Source organism: Haliotis cracherodii, unplaced genomic scaffold (genome assembly GCF_022045235.1).
Source record: "Haliotis cracherodii isolate W230 unplaced genomic scaffold, xgHalCrac1.p SCAF_22, whole genome shotgun sequence".
NCBI classification, from domain to species: Eukaryota; Metazoa; Mollusca; class Gastropoda; order Lepetellida; family Haliotidae; genus Haliotis; species Haliotis cracherodii.
This window is the reverse complement of record NW_027266278.1, coordinates 9,906,631-9,930,190: the sequence shown is the minus strand read 5'-3', so window position 1 is coordinate 9,930,190 and position 23,560 is coordinate 9,906,631. Positions and strand designations below refer to the sequence as shown.

At 38.8% G+C, this 23,560-nt stretch overlaps 1 protein-coding gene across 5 annotated transcripts in view; it reads left to right on the top strand.

The window, feature by feature from the left end:
- LOC139471361 (tyrosine-protein phosphatase non-receptor type 11-like) overlaps positions 1-23,560 on the top strand; it is a 70,518-nt gene that overhangs the window by 22,205 nt on the left and 24,753 nt on the right. For all 5 annotated transcript variants that reach the window (XM_071253684.1, XM_071253681.1, XM_071253682.1 and 2 more), the window contains exons 2-3: positions 21,889-22,011; positions 23,012-23,206. In XM_071253684.1, the coding sequence (XP_071109785.1) occupies positions 21,889-22,011; positions 23,012-23,206 (318 nt within the window). The remainder of the gene's footprint in view (positions 1-21,888; positions 22,012-23,011; positions 23,207-23,560) is intronic.

Genomic DNA, 23,560 nt, shown 5'->3' with positions numbered 1-23,560 from the left:
TTTTAAATGTTTCAAACCATGATGTTTATTTATGCTTGTATTATGGAGTTACATTTTGGCTGGACTAATGAGTCTATGCATAGTCCAATCAAAATCGCTCACCGAAATGGACACCCGGTTCGTGAACTGTCATACTGAGTTCGGTAGATTGCAGGATTTTCACAGCATGTGCACCTCCAACTCGTTGTCAACAGATATTTTCCAAATCTTTTCAGGTATTTAATCAAGGTGCTCACATGATTTGATGCACTTCGTTCAGGATGTAAGACCCGTTTTATCACAATATAGTTCTTGATTGCCGATCAGATAGTCTTGACCGGGCGCCGCCATTTTGTATGAAGAAAATGCAAATGATACAAGAGGTGGAATCTGATTGGTCCATAGGAGAGGCATAGAAGGGACAAAACTCGCAACAGCCACTGGTGGCGCTACGATCGAGCCCAGTAATTCCAGCCTAGTTCGGCAAGGGTGGAAACTAGACTTTTAAAGTCAGTTAACTCTCTTGATGCTGCAAACATAATTATGTCCTACCTCAAATGAAACCTGTGGAAACATTTGACCCATCTCAGATTCTCACTCTGGATCCTTGGCAAAAAAGTTGGCTCCGAAAAACTTAGGTTTAGTTCCTAATATATTTATGTTAGGAGTTGCTTGGCTCCCAACCAAACAAACAAACTTTGAGGACTGCTATTTGTTCTGTCCCCTGTCATAACATTGCATTAATATTGTTATGGGCGGAGTAAAACCTCTCTAACTCGCTGTTTAGTTTATACTATTGAGTACTGGGAAATGAGATGGAGAACAAGCTCGGAGTCACCTCAGTATTAGGGATGTCATTGATTGTCAGTTTGAGTATCAAGATAACTATTCACAGTTATTACAATGTATGGCTATAGTTATTATTTTGTATGAGTGAGTGAGTATGGTTTTACACCGCTTTTAGCAATATTCCAGCAATATCATGGCGGGGAACACCAGAAATGGGCTTCACACATTGTACCCATGTCGGGAATCGAACCAGGGTGTACGGCGTGACGAGCAAACGCTTTAACCACTAGGCTACCCGACCGCCCCAATTTTGTATGAAAATTACCCTTGTAGATCTGCTACAAGGTTTTATCTAGACCAGCTCAGGGGCCAATATTCGCAGCAGTTATTCAGTAAAAATTCCCAAATGGAGACTACAAAGTTCCTAATTGATGTACATATAGTTATAAGTAAAGAAATGGCTTGGTTGATGTGTATTCAATCGATAAAAGCGGTTTAGTTGTACAGTAGTGTGTGGAATGCAGTTTTACAACGCAATGTTAAAATACATGTATCAAGAAAAAAAAATGAAAATAAGAACTTCAAACAATCCCAGTTTTGAAGAAAGAAACATTTTTTCCCCGATTTGCCAGCCAGGGGCACTTTGTTTGCAATCCTGGCTGAATCCCTGTGCTATAAATCAATTTAGTGTTAAACATAAACTATGTAGAACTATCTGCCTTCTCATTGTTCATGGGGCGGTCGGGTAGCCTAGTGGTTAAAGCGTCGCTCGTCACGCTGAAGACCCAGGTTCGATTCCCGACATGGGTACAATGTGTGAAGCCCATTTCTGGTGTCCCCCGCCGTGATATTGCTGGAATATTTCTAAAAGCGGCGCAAAACCATATTAACTCACTCACTACTCACTCTCATTGTTCATCTAATCCATGTTATTCTAATAAATGTGACAACAATTCTGGCGTCCCCAAGGTGAATTTGCTGGATATTGCTAAAAGCGGAAAACGATATTCATTCACTAATACATGTGAAAATTTCTGTGGCATTAAGAATTAGAATGTCTTGTATGAAACTTGCTAAGACAACCATTTGGCCACAAACAGGCTCCCCTTGTTGATGATATATACCTAGGCAGCAGGAGTTAATCCACATGGCCTGTATGGGTGTCTAGTCATACCTTTGCTATTAGCTTTGTTTGTAGGAAAGATGAGTGTATGCGTGTGCATATGTGTGCCACGGAGAGATGGATGGACAGGGTGTTACTTGAAGCCTTATGTCTCTGAGGAGGATGTTTTCTTCGAAGTTTAATTTCAAAAGATAGTGATGTGATAATTTTATTGATGCTTTCATTTTCATTTGGCAGTTACGTCAAACCGCAGGGTGCACCTGGTGATATATGACTTGCGATCAAGGACATGTTTATTGGTTAAATGAAACTAGTTAGCCAAACAGTCAAGCTTCTTTTCCCACTTGATTTTTTTTTTTCACCAGGAGTTCAATTATTTCCTTCCACTGACAATTACCAGTAATATATTTATGACAGTTTCTACCTCCACTAATTTCTAGTAGTCGGACTGTGGATAGGGATTTTTTACTTCCCGATACAAGTATCAATCGCAGTCACACACTAAGTAAAAAATATCAATTCTGACCTTAAATGTTTGTTTTAATAACTGTTCCACTAAATACTTATCTGTAGTGCAAGTTAATAGTGAAAAGATAAATATTTTCATCCATTGTGCCAAAATAACTATCAACAATAAGACGGCCTCACTGCACACTTTGGAAAGCGGAAATACCAACTTGAATATAAACGCAAACACAATTTATTGAGCAGCAGTTGTAGCAAGTATCTAACAATGTCATTCCAAGACTAGGAATTACACAATGGGCATCCGGTGAGTTATCACTGCTGGGGTCAAGAGTTCTACCCACTCGTGTCAAACTAGGCATCATTGAACACACCAGCAGTCAGGACTGACGCCACCCATGCAACACTGCGTCAAAGGCCGACACAACACAATAAACATATACACTGTGTGTTGTTTTTAGGAAAACACTGTTTATTGTTTTTAGCATGTTTAAGGAAGTGCTCTACTCAGCACTAATAAGTTGTGCTATTTGCTGTTTGATTGGATTAAGGTAAGGATATATATCATTCCATTGGGGATGGGGGGGGTGTCGTATTGATATTGAGTCGCATTTTTGTCTTGGGTTCAGCAGTCATATTATTTTGGAGATGCATTAATTTCAAGATTGACAGTGACTGAGTTTCGATACCTGTTGTCATGTAGATTGATAAGAAATAAACAGTGAATTTGTAACCGTGATTGGAGAGATATATTAACTTATTACAGGCCTCAAAGTTGTGACTATAACCATGATAACGGTGGCCAATGCGACCTAAATTTCAATTTATCTACTGTCTAAAATTCAGAGGTAACCAAATGATTACCTAGAAAAAATATCTTGTGGCGACTAAATTCTATTGCTACACATATAAAGACACAAAAATTAACATGTCTTCCTCCTAAAGTCAACAATGGACCGAAATGCATAAATATTAATGTAATTAGTATTTTATTTTAGTTGAAAATTTATTGGATACCTATATAATCTACTAACATAAATTTCATCATTGTTCGAGTCACAAATAACAAAACTCAAGTACAGCATGTACAGTTTCCACCAATATACAATTCCAAGACTAGTGCCATGACTTGTACATATAATAGTTATTTGATAAAAGATAATTTCAAATGCTTTTGGCTACCAACAATATTGGCCTGACTTCTTGATTTTAACACTGTTTATCTGGAAAAAAAATACTTGTAGCCATATGGCTACTTGGTAAAAATTTAAACTTTGAGGCCTGCACTAGGCTACAGAGAAGCTGCGTATTTGCTTAAAATACCCCCCAAAAAATATTCAAAACCAAATTACTTTCAATTAACTTGCGTACAGAAACGCATGCATTAAATAAAAAAAATCAAATGTATAAAAACAACATGTGCATTTACCCGATGAAGCTTTCTCAGCATGCGTACAAAGGTGCTTATTTCCAAAACACATCAAGAGCTAATTTACTTTCTGAGTCAAGCCTATATAATTATTTATGTCATATAGCTGGAATATTGCCGAGTGCGGCGTAAAACAACAAACCTACCAACCAACCATTTTTTTTCAGTATTATGAAGTTTGACCTTGATTAAACCTTTGCAGCAGTTGGTGTCATCAAAGTAGAAATATCTGATCTAACCATATCTTCGACCCACCACACAACAGCTTGTCTCCCTGTTTCAGCAGAATACCATGTAAACCCTCTGGGACTCTGAAAAGAAATGGTTTGAGTCTGTAGGATGGTCCTGGCAAAGTTTCACGGTTCTGTCACTTTTGATAAGGCCACGCTTTTTTAATTTTATTCGTTGATTTATTCCAGATTTTCCACTCCAGGTCGGTCGAAAAACAAATAAGATAAATAGCTTCCTGGTATGTCATTTAATGCATGCGTTTATTAGGGCTGCAACAAATACACTATGAGGCGAATATGATTCATACCGTATTCAACGTAATAAGCACCCAGGGCGCTCTCAAAATTAGAAATAGGGGGCTCTTATTAGAATATTATTTTGGTTGAAAAAACAGAGTTGAAAGATAAATTTCGTGGTTTATGCTGACTGCCTGACTGTTTAAAGACTACATATATATTTTTCCTGAATTTAATTGCCCATACTCGAATAAATAAGTCTTGTGTACATTGATCAATCGGAAGGGGTGCTAATTGGGATTGTTCACTTGCCAATATATTAGAAAATATCGCTGTGGGAACTTATTAGAGCGGGGCGCTTATTACGTTGAATACGGTAATTTAAAAAAATCCTGAACAGCAAAAGGAACAATTTCAGATATGCATACAAAGTCTCATGTAGAAATAGTAAATGGTTTATGCTCTCGAAACAACCCTTCCCTTAACTGACCTTGTTCCCTTTCATCAGTTGAATAAAAAAGTCCAACATGTTGTCATGGAAACTCAAACTACTATCCAAGTTTCATAAATATACTCCTAATAGTTTTTTATTTCTGCTCAGGACGGCCTTGCATACAATTAGTTTTAGAGCCTAAGTAAAAATGTGCATCCTTGGTGACAACAAAAATAGAGCTTATAAGCTCTGTAGCTCATCTGACTTGTCAAGAAATAATTTAATGACATGTCAACCTTCTCGTACAAATACTTCGTGACTTCAAGGTTGAAAAGATTAGGTGAGGTGAAATTGGGTTTAACGTCGCGTCCAAGATTATTACACTTATATAGCGATGTGCATGCACGTGTGTGTGTGAGGCTACTTGTACTAGTCCGTACTGATGCCGATTTATAGTGCTAGCTCACTGAGATACCATGCCGCGTCACCAAGGCCCATTATTTTTAAGGAATGAAGAGTTACAATGTAAAAAATAGTTCCGTCTATTCCAGCTGCAGATTTATGAAATGTTGTTTCAAGATAATGTTTGATTGACAAACAACTTTCTATTTATGAAATGTCACAGATGTGTGTTTTACATCTTTTGACATATTTTGGTGTGACTCATCCAGGGATAGACCCACTGACCTGCTGCTGTCTGGGCAGACACTCTATCCACAAGACCATAGAGACGGTTCTTTTGTTTGTCTTTGCAATATATTTTGACACAAAATTCTAGGCATGACACATCACACTAAGTAGGAGCGTGATATACATGTTACACAATGTCGGTGTTGATTGTCAACGAGTCATGTTCATCGAGATCCTATTTATGACAAAACCAGGATGAAACTTGTGTTATTAACAAGTTTTTTTTTTGAGAATTGATATACTCTTTCCCAAGGATGCATGTTACAAGGATGCACAAATGGATTCATCTAGATCTGCTTAATGTATTAATATATATTACAAATAACTATTTTAATAGCTTTGTAGAACTAACATTGTATTCACTTAAAACAAGACCAAAATATAGGAACAGGGTTCAATGCTTCATTTCATATTATTACATAAACTCAGTACCTCTGAATTTAAGAAAGCTTTTGAAAAATTCCAATTTTGACCAAATAACAATTTTTTTCCAATTTGCCTGACTTAGTGTCAGGGTCTTATCTAGGATTTTTAACTATCTGACAAATAATTTTTTTTTCTACTATGTATTCCAACCTGTGAAGATCTGGGCAGAGAATGGTCTTCATCAACCCATGCTCTAAAAGGCAACTATGCTTGTCGTAAAAGGCGACTAACATGATCGATTGGTCAGTGGCTTGGTTGATGCATGTCATCGTATCCCAATTACGTGGAGAGATGCTCATGATGTCAATCACTGCATTGTCTGGTCCAGATTTGATTATATATATATAAATTATCATCATATAGCTGGAATATTGCTATTAAACAACAAACAAAAATACTATGTACAGTGAATGGACAGAATCAATAATCAAAGAATGGTCATGATGATTCAGACTGATAATGGTCCAGACTCTATTATTTACAGACAGCCATCATATAGCTGGAATATTGCTGAGTGCAGCATTTAACAACAAACAAACAGAGACCGATGTTCAACCCAAAGTCTGCAGCAAATGTTATTAAAAATTCCCAATTTGGAACTTACCCAGTTCAAACAAACTTCTGAATGTAGAAAAATAAGGACAAAAAAATTAATTTGGACAAAAAATATGTTTCAAGAGTGGAATATTATTTCTTCATTAATGAAAGGATCGCCTCACTACAGCGTCTGCCCCAGAGGGGAAGGTTGGTGGTTTGATACCCATCCGCCTCCTACCAAACGATGTTAAAAAATGATGCTTGTTGTTACCCTGGTTGGTGCTTGGGGACCAATGCGACAAAACAATCTTAGCTCTAAGATGATCGAAACTGTTCTCCACTACTTCAACATAAGCTTATAATGGTCGTAAGATCACTTTGTCAAACGGAGCCCTGTATTAAGGGGATAAGACAAGCACTGTGCAGAGCTCCAGATAAGCTTTTGGTGTTGTGGGTATTTCTCTACCCACTAGTTTTTACACATGTGGGTATTTAAGTTAAATATTTAAAAACACTATTCATCTAGTCCCTACAAACTGGTATCGTGTGGGTTCGAGAGCTTTATAGGACTCAAAAATACCACGATACTTCCACAAGAAAGTGTGATGGCAAATGATCATGATGTAACTGTCATTGTGGAGTTTGGCAAGGTTGACTGAATGCCCGTTTATAATTTCAAAATAAGTTGCTGATTCACTAATCGAATACGCAGGGTTACTTCACAATATTTTGATGATACGCACAAGTTGTTTTTTTGTAGCGTATCTGTAATGTTCGTTGCGTATTTGATACGCTTGGATTATAATTTACTGCGTATTTCTGCATTTCTGATGCGTATTTCACGCAGATACGCAGCTTATCTGGAGCTCTGACTGTGGGCAATTCCTCGAGAATACCTAAAGGATTCACTTCATTGATTTATTCACAAGTGCACGTCTTCTCTACCAACTCCATAGACAGCCTCCTCGGTCTTGTGGATAGAGCCTCGGCCTGGAGAGCGGAAGTTTGAGCCTTGATCCCAGGCCGCGTCATACCGAAAGACGTCAAAAGATCGTACTTGTTAACCTGTCGCACCCGGCCATGAAAGTCGGTTCGGAATCAGTTTAATGTGTCTGAGTGGGGTATTCGTGTTAAAATGGGGCATGGTGTGTATCTTAGTGAATGCAATGTTAAAACTTTTAATACCAGTAATTCCACTCAGTTTACCATGTTTAATTACTGATTACTGAAACTAGTAAGGAGTCAGACAGAAATAAATAATGTTTGTGGTTTCAAACCACAGACCACAATTACAAACGTTTAATCAAATAATGCAGCTCTTTTTTGAAGCCGTTAACCAAACACTGTCAATTTCTGGGTGTGCACAACTTTTTCCATGCTTAGTTGACATAATATCTACTCACAGTTACGCCCTTTTTCGAACTTCCTGCTTCATTTGTGACTTGAATTTCATATCATGTATTATCTACAAAGCATATAATGAATATCTGTTTCATGTTGATGATGTGTGTGCTTGATGACGGTGTTGATGATGTTAAGAGTCAGGGAAAATTCATAACAATTTGCATATCATACAGTGCACCATGTACACATCTAACACTGTTTAATTATTTAGTCTTGTAACTAGTTGTAAGTCTTTGAATGAGAAACATACATGACCAACCCCACATCATGCTTCTGATCTTTTAAACCTGTTTAGTATTTTTTTAAATTATTTTATTTCTGTAATCAGATGAGTAATTCTGTTTCTGCCTTTCCCAATTCAGCAATGAGGAGGTCATGACCTTGGGTGTACGTAATGGTCTTGGTATTTATTACCTATGCAGCGTTAGAAATTGGCACTAGTCCTGTAGTCCTTACCAAACTGCCCAATAGTAAAGGTATCCTAAGGACTAGTAGAAATTGGCCCATTTTAAGGGTTTGGCTATATGTTATCGTTGTAAGGACTAGTGGACAAAAACTGTTAGTTTCTAACCCTGCCTATGGCAGAAATCATGAAGAATACATTAATCATGACATTTTTCCCCATGGCTGATTCAAAACATTCAACCAAGTTCCACCTCTTTGTAATCTATGGAAGAGTAGTAGGTCCACGGTGAAAATCTTTTTTGTTTAAGTATCTCCTACGGAGGACTTACTATCTCCTACGTAGGACTTAGTATCTCCTACGTAGGACTTACTATCTCCTACTTAAGACTTAGTATCTCCTATGTAGGACTTAGTATGAACTAGAATACCGTATTCGACGTAATAAGCGCCCAGGGCGCTCTCAAAATTAGAAATAAGGGGCTCTTATTAGAATATTATTTTGGTGGAAAAAAACAGTAGAAAGATAAATTTCATGGTTATGCTGACAGCCTAAAATGTTTATGTACGACAGACATATTTTTCCAGAATTTAATTGCTCATAACTATGGGTGCATATAACACACGAGTGTGTATAAAACGCGAATAAATAAGTCTTGTGTACATTGATCAATCGGAAGGGGTGCTAATTGGGATTGTTCACTAGCCAATATATCAGCAAATGTCACTGTGGGCGCTTATCAGAGCGGGGCGCTTATTACGTAGAATAAGGTAACTATCTCCTACGTAGTACTTAGTAACCCCCAACATAGTCCTACGTAGGAGATAGTAAGTCCTATGTAGGAGATAGGAAGTCCTACGTAGGAGATAGTAAATCCTACATAGGAGCTACTAAGTCCTACGTAGGAGATAGTTAGTCCTACGTAGGAGATAGGAAGTCCTATGTAGGAGATAGTAAGTCCTACGTAGGAGATAGTAAATCCTAGATAGGAGCTACTAAGTCCTACAATGGAGATAGTAAGTCCTATGTAGGAGATAGGAAGTCCTACGTAGGAGATAGTAAGTCCTATGTAGGAGATAGGAAGTCCTACGTAGGAGATAGAAAGTCCTATGTAGGAGATAAGAAGTACTCCGTAGGAGATACTTAGACCCAAAAAATTCACCTTGGCCCTACTACGCTTCCATAGTAATCTGTAAAAAAACAATTTAAAAAGTAAATAATTTGGTCCACTTGATTTCAAGAAATAAGGAATTAAAAAAATAAAATGAAACAAATAAATAAATATTTCCGTGTGGTCTTGTAAAACAGAAGGCAGTTTGTGTCAACAAACAAACATATTTTAGTCTGCGTGATCTCCCGTGATTCCAGCAGTTGATAATCAGGAAACAGTATCCTTGCAAGATGAGAACTCAAGTCTGTAGCAGATGTAGGAAGACCTGGCTGGACACATCGCAGCCCATCTGCATAAAGTTTGACACCACCCCACCACCCCTAACTGTTCATCAGGGTCGTAGACTTGGTATGCCACCATGATGTACCTGACGATGAGTTTGACGGTAGCCGTCTTTTCATTTACTGAGTCATTTGTCTCATGATCACCGAATAGAGCAGAAAATATACTCACTGACAAGAGAGACATGACTAAAATATATGCTGGTTAATATATGAAGAATTACTCATATTCAAGAGATATTAGATTGGTTCAATGCACGAACGAACATACTGGTATGTTGTGTGAGACGACACTCATGAACGCATCACATGTAACGTCATAGATCCATGACTCGTGCATCTTCCCGAGGCAAGAGAGTTAACTGACTTTAAAAGTCCAGTTTCCACCCTTGCCGAACTAGGCTGGAATTCCTGGGTTCAATCATAGCGCCACCAGTGGCTATTACGAGTTATGTCCTTTCTATGCCTCTCCTATTGACCAATCAGATTCAACCTTGCGTATCACGTGCATTTGCTTCAAACAAAATGGTGGTGCCCAGTCAAGACGATCTGATCGATAATCAAGATCTATATTATGATAAAATGAGTCTTACATCGCGAAGTGCATCAAATCACGTGAGCACCTTGATTAAAAACATGAAAAGATTTAGAAAATATCTGTTGACAACGAGTTAGCAGTGCACATGCTTTGCAAATCCTGCAGTCGACCGAAATCTGCATGACACTTTACGAACCGGATTTCGATTTCAGTGCACGATTTTGATTTGACTATGAATAGACTCGTTAGCCCAGCCAAAATGTAACTCCATAATACCAGCCTAGTTCGGCAAGGGTGGAAACTGGGCTTTTATAGTCAGTTAACTCCCTGGCCTCAGGAAGATGGGACTCATGATGCAACATTTATCTCGTGCAGGATTGTAAAGTTTGTAAATCACATGCAGCATATCGTGATAAGAATAAAGACACGGTGGTAATACTTGACATGCTTGACTGAGTGTTAGTTTTCTCACGGAGTGGTTCACATTGGAAACATCTCTTCTTATCTTCTTAACGTACATACTTCCCTCTATGTCTCTATGGTGCGTGTTTCTTTTGGCAGTGATTATTCAGTTTTGTCAATGACCTGATCGCGATATGGATGACAAGCTGTTAACAGTTATGTCAGTAGCATACATTGATGTCTAGCTATTATATATTGGCATGAAAAGACAAGCACAGCTCGGCTCGGAGTCGGTATACTGTGTCTGAGTGGGGTATCTGTGTTAATCTGGTATTTCAGTGGACTAGCACTATAAATTTATAAATGGGTCTGTATGAGTACACACAGCCACATGCACTGATGCACAAATGCACTGATGCACAAATGCACTGATGCACGCATGCATGAAGCTCATATCAACCCTGAAAAAAAATACAAATATTTTGCCTTCTGCATCTTGGCATTTTGACATTGTAAAATACAAAAACGAGAAAAACATTGTCCTTCTTTCATCATGTTAATTCTTAGCCCAATCCAACACATGGCTGACTGTCTTCCGAGTGTGTCCCATGGTGTGATTACCACATCACATGTAACCATGGTAACTAAGTGACCTAGAGTCATTTTAGTAATTTTTGCAACTTAATGTAGGTGTAAGCAAACATAGTACCAACAAGGAAGATATTTCAGTTTTTCTTGAGGTCAATCCCTTTGAATTTGTTTCTTTTAAACTAAACATTTTTATTTTATTCATCTCTTTTTCTTAAGCTTCTTGAGCAAAGTTTTAGGTAAATTCAGTATGATACATGTTGATAAAGTGTCCATATAATTGGATTTCCTTAATATGCTTCTCAAAAGAATTTTTAAAAACACCCAAATCTGTCGTATGTCAACACCAAGGGCATTAAACAAAGGTTGGTCGACTCAGGAGTATATTCTGTCTTAGTGGGGAATCCATGTTGAAAGGGCTGCATTGTATGTTGATTAGCTGCACCTTTAACCGAATCATCGGTAGATTGGGAGAAAACGTGTGTACAGCTGATAGCTGTTTCCAGCTTAGATAAACTTAATCTCTGCATGTAAAACAATGCCTAGCAGAACAAGAAATACAATTTGAATGATAAATCATCATATCTACTGATGTTTTATCTGAATGTTTTCAAATTTGTATTGACCACGTTTCTAAACTTTTTCAAATTCTGAAATGTGCAGCGTAGATCGTGTTAGGTAGGCAGAGCAAGCATGTACTGTCGTGTTGGTCATCTACCCCCCCCAAGGTAGCGTTGCAGCGAGGGATCACTGTAATTATGTGAAAGAATTTGGTGTTCCTTAACTTCTTTTGAGTAGTATATTTCTTATGATCATAAATCATAAAGCATTTTTTTTGTAATTTTTTATAGACTTGAATTTAAACCACATGTGTGTAAACACACATTGCACTGATAACGACCATGACGACAGGAGTTGTAGACAAGGAAATAAATTGCTTGGCACGGAAGGGGGAGAGAGGGGGGGCAGGGGGGTCACACTTTGGACTTGCATTACACCCAACACTTGTGTTATCTTGTTCTGACATACTTCTAGTGTTCGGTATGACTGTATGTCATGTTTCGTATAGTCATCGGCTCTCATTGTAAATCTTGTGCAGTATTTGATTTTGTGTTTGTATGTTTTCTGATTCATGGACTTGTAAACAGATTAGTTTTGATAGGTCCAATTACACATTAATGTGTGGGCTGAGTGTTTGTCATGTCTGTTTAACATTTGATAGTGTTTATACAATCTTCTGATGACTTGTATTACCATTGGCCATGGTTCAGTCCTCAATGTTAATGACAGTCATAGCAGTAAATCAATCCGCTAACATATTTATAGCCAGTGTAAATAAGTTATAGTCACTGCTAAACAAGGACCCATGAAGATGCAGGTTAGAATAGGTCTGTAGCTACCCAAGCTTGACTTGGTTGATGCATGTCATCATATCCCAATTGCGTGAAGATCCGGGGTAGACTAGGTCTTCAGCAACCCATGCTTGCCGTAAGAGGCGACTTTGCTTGTCGTAAGAGGCGACTTTGCTTGTCGTAAGAGGCGACTAACGGGATCAGGTTATCAGACTCGCTGACTTGGTTGATGCACGTCATCGTATCCCAATTGCGTGGATCGATGCTCATATCAATCACTGGATTGTCTGGTCCAGACTCGATTATTTACAGACTGATGTCATATAGCTGAAATCTTGCTGAGTGGGCGTTTTTAACAACAAACAAAATTTTAATTTTGAGGTGAACAAAATTACTTGAAATGAAAGTTATGTCATGAAAGAAGATTCCGTATTCCACGTAATAATCGCCCCACTCTAATAAGCGCCCACGGCAATATTTGCTAATATATTGAATAGCTAGTGAACAATCACAATTAGTACCCCTTCCGATTGATCAATGTACACAAGACATATTTATTCGTGTATAAAACGCACTCGTGTGTTAGATGCACTCTTAATTATGGGCAATTGAATTCTGGAAAAAAAAATGTTGTGTATAATAAGACTTTTCTTTTGTATCATTTCAGGCTGTTAGCATAAACCACTAAATTTACGATCTTTCAACTCTTTTTTTCACCCAAATTATATTCTAATAGGGGCCCCCTATTTCTAATTTTGAGAGCACCCTGGGCGCTTATTACGTCGAATACAGTATTAGACATAAGCAGGATGAAATACTCAGAACACCCACCATGTTCACATCTTGTACATGCTCTATTGTAAAAAACAAGAAAGGTGACATCTTGCACCATTGGTTCCAGAAATTATTATATGGCTCCTGGAAATGATAAATGGGCGTCAGTCTATGCCTTGGCCACTATGTGAAGTGGGAGGTCTGAAGTGTCACGAGTTGTCCTAGGGTCATGGTGGTGGGCTGGACCGCGCCAGAGGGAACCTATATAGCCCCTGTGCACCAGAAATAGCTGCTGTAGATCTCCACGTTTACTTATTATACGAAGGATTTTATTGATTTTCTCCCTTTTGTTGCTGCCGACATTATCGACACATAGCTTGAAGTCTTTCCACGAGACTGATACCCAAATAGATATAGACTCTTTGCTTTTTAGATGTGTTGCTTGAGGCATTTACCACTTTTATATTGTCAGTATTTTCTTGAAACATATTTTTGGTCTAAATTAACTTTTTGTCCAAATTAAGTTTTTGTCCTTATCTTTCTACATTCAGAAGTTTGTTTGTTTGTTTTTTTGTTTGTTGTTAAATGCCGCACTCAGCAATATTCCAGCTGTATGATGGCTGGCTGTAAATAATCGAGGCTGGACCAGACAATCCAGTGATTGACATCATGAGCATCGATCCACGCATTTGCCATACGATGACATGCATCAAATCAAACAAGTCAGCGAGCCTGACCACCCGATTCCGTTAGTCGCCTCTTACAAGCATAGATGCCTTTTACAGCAAACAGGGGGCAGTCGGGTATCCTAGTGGTTAAAGCATTCGCTCATTATGCCGAAGACCCGGGTTCGATTCCCGACATGGGTACAATGTGTGAAGCCCATTTCTGGTGTCCCCCGCCGTGATATTGCTGGAATATTGCTAAAAGCGGCGTATAACCATACTCACTCACTCACTTGCAGTAAACATGGGTTGTTGAAGACCTATTCTACTACTGATCTTCACAGGTCACATTCAGAAGTGATGCAGTTGGTCGTGATATGAATAATATCTTAATTTGGGAGGTTTTCATTCATATCTGAGAATATGGGCAGCCATTAGTGATAGACTTTGGGCAGAATGTCAGCCTCTGGGGATGATTTGATAACCCCGTGTTAATTTTAAATTAAGTATTCAAACAGTTTTCTCCTTATTGGTCTTGTTTCAGAGAGATGCAAGTCACCTTGAGAAAGATAAACAATTAATATTATCATAATAATAATATATACCGTATTCGACACCCAATAAGCGCCCACGTCCCAATAAGCGCACCCCCCCCCCCCCCAGATGCCCAAGTAAGATTTACTCACCTGTTTTTTACATACGTCAAGAATCTTTTGTAGTCGGTTAATGAGGAGATGTTCACCAGTAAAACGTAGGTAACAGTTTATCTCTAGCCCCCCCAGCAACAGAAGAATATCGATAGGCTTACTGATGAATTTACGCCAATTTGACTCTGAATTGGTCCCAATAAGCGCCCACCCCTTCTGTCTTTATTTTAAGCGCTCTGGGCGCTTATTGGGTCGAATACGGTAGCTGGAATATTGTTGAGTGAGGCGTTAAACAAACAATACAACAATATTGAATTGGGAAATATTCACCGACATTCGGTGTAGACATTGGGATGAATGTTGCTGTCTTTGCATAACGGTAACAGTCAACTATGCTTGTCGTAAAATGTGACTAACATGATCGAATGGACGCTGACTTGGTTGATGCATGTCATCGTATCCTAATGATCGTTGCTCATGATGTCAATCACTGGATTATCTGGTCTAGATTTGATTATTACGATCAGTAATGATAGAAAGAAAGTTGAAATTAGTCACTGAATGAACAAAATAAGAGTAACATCAACACTAAATTTGAGCCACCTATGTTTGTCTACATCAGTTGTCTATTGATTGTGATTTATGGGGGGACCTGTTATCTTAGGCACCACAATTAACTATTCAGAGTTGCTTCCCTTGGGTGTACCAGAGACCAAGCTCCTTCCTAGCGCGTGACACCTTCGTTACACTCTCGGTAACATCGCTGCCACCAGTGTGGGCGCGGCCATTACAAGAATCTTGAAATTTGCCCTCTTACCCCTAATGTAGTAACGTTGATACTTTCGTTTATCTCTTTGGGAATGCCATCATAGTTCATTTTGAAAAGGTTGATGGCAGCCCATGTTTTCCAGATGAATTCACTTTGTTGTTCTGATAATCAGATTGGTTCAAGATTGCAGACTAACGGAAAATCAACCTACATCTCCCTAACATTCTTACTATATCAATTACATGAAAGTTTTAATGAAATAGAAATTCAAATTGACCAACAAGTAATGTAATTTAGCAGCGGTAAGTGTATTCAGCATCACGACAATCATCACTTGTTTGTAAACATAACTGTCAGTCAGCTGCGAGTTCAACTCCAAGCATGGTTGTGGCCACCTATCACAGTGGGGAGTTTTGACTGGTGGCAGCGATAGTATAGAGAGCTCCGCGAACAGGCTATCGCTATGAGGAGCTTGTACCAGAGACCAATCATTATGGGTTCAAATCCCAGTTTGCCCTGATAGTGATACATGGTTTGTCTGCACCATGCTGGTGGTTTATACCAAATTGATCGATGTCTAAGACCTGCATCACCATGATCACTAAGATCCGGGGTAGCATAGGTCTTCAGCAACCCATGATTGCCATGAAAGGCGACTAGCGGGATAGGGTGGTCAGGCTCGCTGACTTGGTTGATGCATGTCATCGATCCCAATTGCTCGGATCGGTGCTCATGATATTAATCGTTGGATTATCTGGTCCAGACTCGATTATTTACAGACCGCCGTCATATGGATGGAATATTGCTGAGTGCGGCGTTAAACAACAAACAAAACAAAACAAACCATGATCACTTTCAACTGTCCTTCCCCGGGAGGGAGGGAGGGAGGATGGTTTTACGCCACTTTTAGCTATATTCCAGCAATGTCACGGCGGGGGACACCAGAAATGGGCTTCACACATTGTACCCATGTCGGAATTGATAACCTGGATCTCCAGCGTGACAAGCCAACGCTTTAACCACTAGGCTACCCGACCGACCCTTTACCTCGCGAAGGTTGGGCTGTGATGTGACTGAAATTCTTTTCAAATCAGCGTGAAACTCAAGTCACACTCGGTCAGATGTTTTATAGATGACTTTGATCTGTTCTTCCTGTTTCCCCCTCTGAAGGAAGAAGCTCTGTGCTATGAATCCAGAATATTGTTGTAGAGAATCACATGTAGTCAATCATTTTGATCATTGATATGACAGTTGTAAAGGAAGAAAAAAAAATAGTGTCATTACACCGTGCCATTTTCTATATTTATTTCCTCAGCTTGACCTTGACCAGTGTGGAAGGTCATGTCTTTATCTGTTCTCTGCTCTTCAACTTCCCCAAAGGCCAGGACTGCCTTCAGTCTGTAACCATCTCCTGACCAACAATACTCAACAATAGTCAACATTAAGGCAAAATACTCAACATAATAGCACAATACTCAACAATAGTCAACATTAAGGCAAAATACTCAACAGTAGTCAGCATTAAGGCAAAATACTCAACAGTAGTCAGCATTAACCCTTTCATCACTGGCTGTCCCAGAGTTATGTCCCTTGAAACCCTGCAGTCCCTGACACTGACAAGGCCTGTACACTGGCCTCCAAGGGCAGTATTTTTGGAAACTCACACCATCATTTTTGATGCACTTTTTCTACCAGAAACTTGCTTTTAATATACATTTATCATATACCATTGTAAAGAGGATTAAGTATACTTTAATATTCTTTGTTGTTATTGTCTCTAACCTTTGTCATTATCTAATTACAGGTGTTTACAAGTGAAATAAAACTTGAAAACACTGAAAAAATGAAAACAGACAATGAATTTTGGCTCAAATTGTATTAAAAATCACAAAAATAAATCACAGATACAAGGTAAACATAACACAGTGGTCTTGTCATCTTGGACGGCACAGGTAATCGCAGGTGTTACAGGTAAGTTCTCTTCATGCACATCTGTAAACAAATAAACAAGTTTACAACTCTTGGTACTGACTTTGTTTTCTATACTGATGTCACATATTACTTATGATACACCTACAGCCTCTTAGGTAAACTCGTTAACACAGGTAAACTTGTTAACGCAGGTAAACTCGTTAACACAGGTAAAAACAAATACTTGATTTATTTTGTTCTTTTTCAGGATTTGAAGCAAAAATTAAGTATTTAAGTTTTTAAAAAGTAATTTATCACATTACCTGAACATTGAACCACAGCTACTATAAGAATGACATCACAGGGAAGATATCACAGATTGATCTGAAGAGGGAAAGATTGTAAAAGGACAGAAAGATCGTAAATTCAAGTTCTGCAAATATAAAAGTTGTGATAACATATTTACAATACACTGCTATTTACAACTGCATAATAAATTAAATCAGTACTTTATTAAATCAATTAATAAATAAATAATTTATACAGTTACTAAAATTTAAATTTAGATGTAAAAAACAAGAGAACAAACATGATTATAGAAATAAATTTTATTCAAATTGAGCGAAATATAAGGACATACGACAAACCGGCAAACTACAATTCGGATTGCGATCAGAAAAATAAATTAAAAAAAAAAAGAAACAAATACGTCATGCCACTCACCTTTGTTGTTGTTGTGATCGCTCGTTCACGTGTAGGCTGCATTCTCATTCGTCGCACTGATAATCTGTTCAAACACAGAATCATTGTAAAACAGTTGGAAAAAATCAATAGCATGACTCTTCACTCACCGTGTCAATATATATATTCTTGAGTCCGGTCGCCTCTTCAAAATCCCTCATGTCTCCACTGTTGTGGTCCCTCTGCCACTCCCATTCTTGAAAGTTGGCGGGGGGGACACCTCGTCGAAACCGTCAAAATCTTCACCAAAATATTCGCGAAATTCCCTCTCCCTTCGCTTAAATTATTCAATTCAAACACATTATTATTCCCGATAGAGTCGTTGTTAATCGTCTGATCGCTATCCGAATCGTAGTTGGCCGCCATTACGCTTGATTTACGATTCAAGCGAGAAAAATACCTGTTGCAAAAACAGGTGACATCCGCGATTTTCGCGCCAAAAAGACGGGGAAATTCCATAGAATGACGTGTCAATCACGTGTAGATCTCGTTTCCATATTTAGAACGAGATTACACACGAGAAAGGAAGTAGAAAGAGCGATTTTGTAAACACGCTCGCGCCGCCCGATTTATCGGGCAGCCGGGTGTGGGGCTTGGACAGTTCTCGCCCGATTTTTCGGGCAGCCGGGTACTGGGACACGGTTTATGCTGCCCGATAAATCGGGCAGTCGGGGCGAAAGGGTTAAGGCAAAATACTCAACAGTAGTCAGCATTAAGGCAAAATACTCAACATTATAGCACAATACTCAACAATCGTCAACATTAAGGCAAAATACTCAACATAATAGCACAATACTCAACAATAGTCAGCATTAAGGCAAAATACTCAACAGTAGTCAGCATTAAGGCAAAATACTCAACATAATAGCACAATACTCAACAATAGTCAACATTAAGGCAAAATAGTCAACAGTAGTCAGCATTAAGGCAAAATAGTCAACAGTAGTCAGCATTAAGGCAAAATACTCAACAGTAGTCAGCATTAAGGCAAAATACTCAACATAATAGCACAATACTCAACAGTCGTCAACATTAAGGCAAAATACTCAACATAATAGCACAATACTCAACAATAGTCAGCATTAAGGCAAAATACTCAACAGTAGTCAGCATTAAGGCAAAATACTCAACATAATAGCACAATACTCAACAATAGTCAACATTAAGGCAAAATAGTCAACAGTAGTCAGCATTAAGGCAAAATACTCAACAGTAGTCAGCATTAAGGCAAAATACTCAACATAATAGCACAATACTCAACAATAGTCAACATTAAGGCAAAATAGTCAACAGTAGTCAGCATTAAGTCAAAATAGTCAACAGTTGTCAGCATTAAGTCAAAATAGTCAACAGTAGTCAACATTAAGGCAAAATACTCAACAGTAGTCAGCATTAAGTCAAAATAGTCAACAGTAGTCAACATTAAGGCAAAATAGTCAACAGTAGTCAACATTAAGGCAAAATAGTCAACATAATAGCACAATACTCAACAATAGTCAACAATAGTCAACATTAATGCAGAGTGATCAACATTAAAACACATTGTAACACAACAGTCAACATTAAAACACATTGTAACAATAGTTGCCATTAAAACATCTTGTAACAATAGTCATCATTAAAACACCTTGGAACACAATAGTCAACATAAAAACACTTTGTAACACAATAGTCATCACTAAGACACAATAGTTAACAAGAGGTTTCCTCTGCCGCTGTGCAGCTTACAACACATCCCAGGTACAGCTCAACCAACACGTCAGGCTTCCCACTTCAGACAGGTCCTGTGTGTATGTGATTATTACCTAGGCAATAAGAAAGTAGGATTGCCATTTAAAAATACTAAATGGTTTTTGCTAAGACAAATTTAGTTGAACGAAGCATTTTTTCCAATCTCTTCCTCTTAAAAATCTCTTTCTGAGAGTACTGGATACTTAAAAATCATGATGTGTCTCAAAATTATTGTGGGAAGCCCTACATTTGAAATATACAAACAAAACAGCTAACGATAGCGCAATAAACTATAGACTTGGAATTCTGTGGTATGATATGGGGTAATAGATTTCAATTGAATAATAGATTTTACTTTCGTAAGAAACATTGCTTCTCCTGCCTGTAATGTGATTGAAATTCCAGGAAATTACGAGCAGGAAATTCAATATTAGGTATATCAGTGGTGTGGTCATGGAGGTGACTCAAGAAATTGACTTTTTGCGGGCCTCGATTTAGCTATGTGAAACATGCACCAGTGCAACCTATCAATGAAAAATGCAACCTTATACAAACACACACACACACACCCCGATAACGCGGGTCTCGGGGTCCATGGACAACCCCCCGCGTTATCAGACACCCGCGTCATTCCAATTATGGAATGTAGGTCAGGTGATTGTTCAACTAAAGAGGACACGAATACATGTCTACAATGCACCAAGTACATGTAAAAAAATTCATTTCATAAATAACTATAATACCGTATTTGACGTGATAAGCGCCCAGGGTGCTCCCCAAATTAGAAATAGGGGGCTCTTATTAGAATATTATTTTGGTGAAAAAAGAGTTGAAAGATAAATTTCGTGGTTTAAGCTGACAGCCTGAAAGCTTTATGTACGACAGATATATTTTTTCAAGAATTTAATTGCCCATATTTAAGGATGCATATAACACACTAGTGCGTATTATACGCGAATAAATAAGTCACTTGTACATTGATCAATCGGAAGGGCTGCTAATTGGAATTGTTCACTAGCCAATATATTAGCAAATATCGCTGTGGGCGCTTATTAGGGCGGGGCACTTATTACGTCATTTACGGTAACTATAATAAACCCTTACTTGTCCACACAACATCAACCATTGAACCTCTTAGTAGCTTTACTAATTCCTGTGTTGTGTGTAGTTCTTGACACATGACACAGTGAGCAGAGAACCGATATACCTATTTAAACTAGTTAATGCGTCCATGTTTCAACTTTATAGGACCAGGGTCCCACCTTATATTGTCTGGTGCAACTAGCTTTTCATGTCGACATGCATCTGGTGCAAGTTAAATCTATTGCTTAAATCAAACCCTGTTTTGCCATCCTTGTAATGTTCTTATTTCAGTAGGTGTTGTGCCATTCATTGCACCAAGTCAGGACGGTCAGTCTTACATCGCGAAATGCATCAAGTCACGTGAACACCTTGATTAAAAACAAGAAAAGATTTTGAAAATATCTGTTGACAACGAGTTGGCAGTGCACATGCTTTGCAAATCCTGCAATTGACCGTAATCTGCATGACAGATTACGAACCGGATTTCGATTTCAATTTTGATTGGACTATGCACAGACTCGTTAGTCCAGCCAAATTGTAACTCCATAATACCAGCCTAGTTTGGCAAGGGTGGAAACTGGACTTTTAAAGTCGGTTAATTCCCTGGCCTCAGGAAGATGGCACTCATGATGCACCATTTATCTCGTGCAGGATTGTAAAGTTTGGAAATCATGTGCAGCATATCGTGATAAGAATAAGGACACAGTGGTAATACTTGACATGCTTGACTGAGTGTTAGTTTTCTCACGGAGTGGTTCACATTGGAAACATCTCTTCTTATCTTCTTAACGTACATACTTCCCTCTATGTCTCTATGGTGCGTGTTTCTTTTGGCAGTGATTATTCAGTTTTGTCAATGACCTGATCGCGATATGGATGACAAGCTGTTAACAGTTATGTCAGTAGTATACATTGATGTCTAGCTATTATATATTGGCATAAGGAGAATCAACATGAAAAGACAAGCACAGCTCGGCTCGGAGTCGGTATACTGTGTCTGAGTGTCTAAAGTCAGTTAACTCTCTTGCCTCGGGAAGATGAATTACACGGGTGTTGACGTTTTATAGTTATGACTTCCTTTTCATTCCAGATGGTTCCACCCAAACATTTCTGGGATGGATGCAGAGAAGCTTCTCATGGAGCGGGGCACAGACGGGAGCTTCCTGGCCAGACCTAGCAAGAGCAAGGAAGGGGACTTCACTCTGTCAGTCAGGTGAGTCTCACTACCTAGTTCCAACGACCCGTAAAAATCCGGGCTAGAATAGGTCTTCAGCAACCCATACTTGCTGTAAAAGGCGACTCTGCTTGTCGTAAGGGCGACTAACGGGATCGGGTGGTCAGGCTCGCTGACTTGGTTGATGCATGTCATCCATCCCAGTTGCGTGGATCGATGCTCATGATGTCAATCACTGGATTGTCTGGTCCAGACTTGATTATTTACAGACGGCCATCATATAGCTTGAATGTTGCTGAGTGCGGCATTAAACAACAAAACAACAAAAACCTAGTTCCAACAGATGGCATTTTCTCCTGAGCATTGCCAATTGTTTGGTACCCCATAAAGCATTCACTCCATGAAATAAAACCTTATTCACTCACTCGCTCCATGAAATACAACCTTATTCACTCACTCGCTCCATGTAATAAACCCTTTTTCTCATGCTCGCTCACTCCATGCAATGAAACCCTATTCCCTCATTCACTCCATGAAATAAAACCCTATTCACTCATTCACTCTGTAAAACAAAACTTTATTCACTCACACGATCACTCCATCTAATATAACCCTATTCACTCCATAAAATAAATCCTTATTCGCACACTCACTCACTCCATGCAATAAGATCCCTTTCACTCACTCACTCCATGCAATAAGATCCCTTTCACTCACTCAATCCATGCAATAAGATCCCTTTCACTCACTCACTCCATGCAATAAGATCCCTTTCACTCACCCACTCACTCCATGCAATAAGATCCCTTTCACTCACTCAATCCATGCAATAAGATCCCTTTCACTCACTCACTCACTCCATGCAATAAGATCCCTTTCACTCACTCACTCCATGCAATAAGATCCCTTTCACTCACTCACTCACTCCATGCAATAAGATCCCTTTCACTCACTCACTCCATGCAATAAGATCCCTTTCACTCACTCACTCCATGCAATAAGATCCCTTTCACTCATGTATTGCCTCTTTCTGGTACAGACGCAATGGTGAAGTCACTCACATCAAGATCCAGAACACGGGGGACTTCTATGATCTGTACGGAGGAGAGAAGTTTGCCACCCTAGCAGAACTGGTGCAGAATTACATGGAGAGGTACAGCCAGCTGAAGGAGAAGAATGGAGAAGTCATTGAGCTGAAGTACCCTCTGATGTCTGAAGACCCAACCCCAGAGAGGTCAGTCAATCTTAGAGCTGGAGTATTCTATCATGTAGCTCTACCAAGAGAGGTCAGTCCATCTTAAAGCTGAAGTATTCTATCATGTAACTCTACCAAGAGAGGTCAGTCCGTCTTAAAGCTGAAGTATTCTGTCATGTAACTCTACCCCAGAGAGGTCAGTCAGTCTTATCTCCACACTGACGTCTGAAGACCTTCAAGTGCCAACAGGCACCTATATTTGTATACTCCCCAGGAAGTTGAGAATGAAAGTTGGCAACATCAGTCTAACTGGATCAATAATTGTGTTTTGCCATGATCATTTTCTAATGGTAGATGTGGTATATATTGTTATCATTATTTTCCTTAATATTA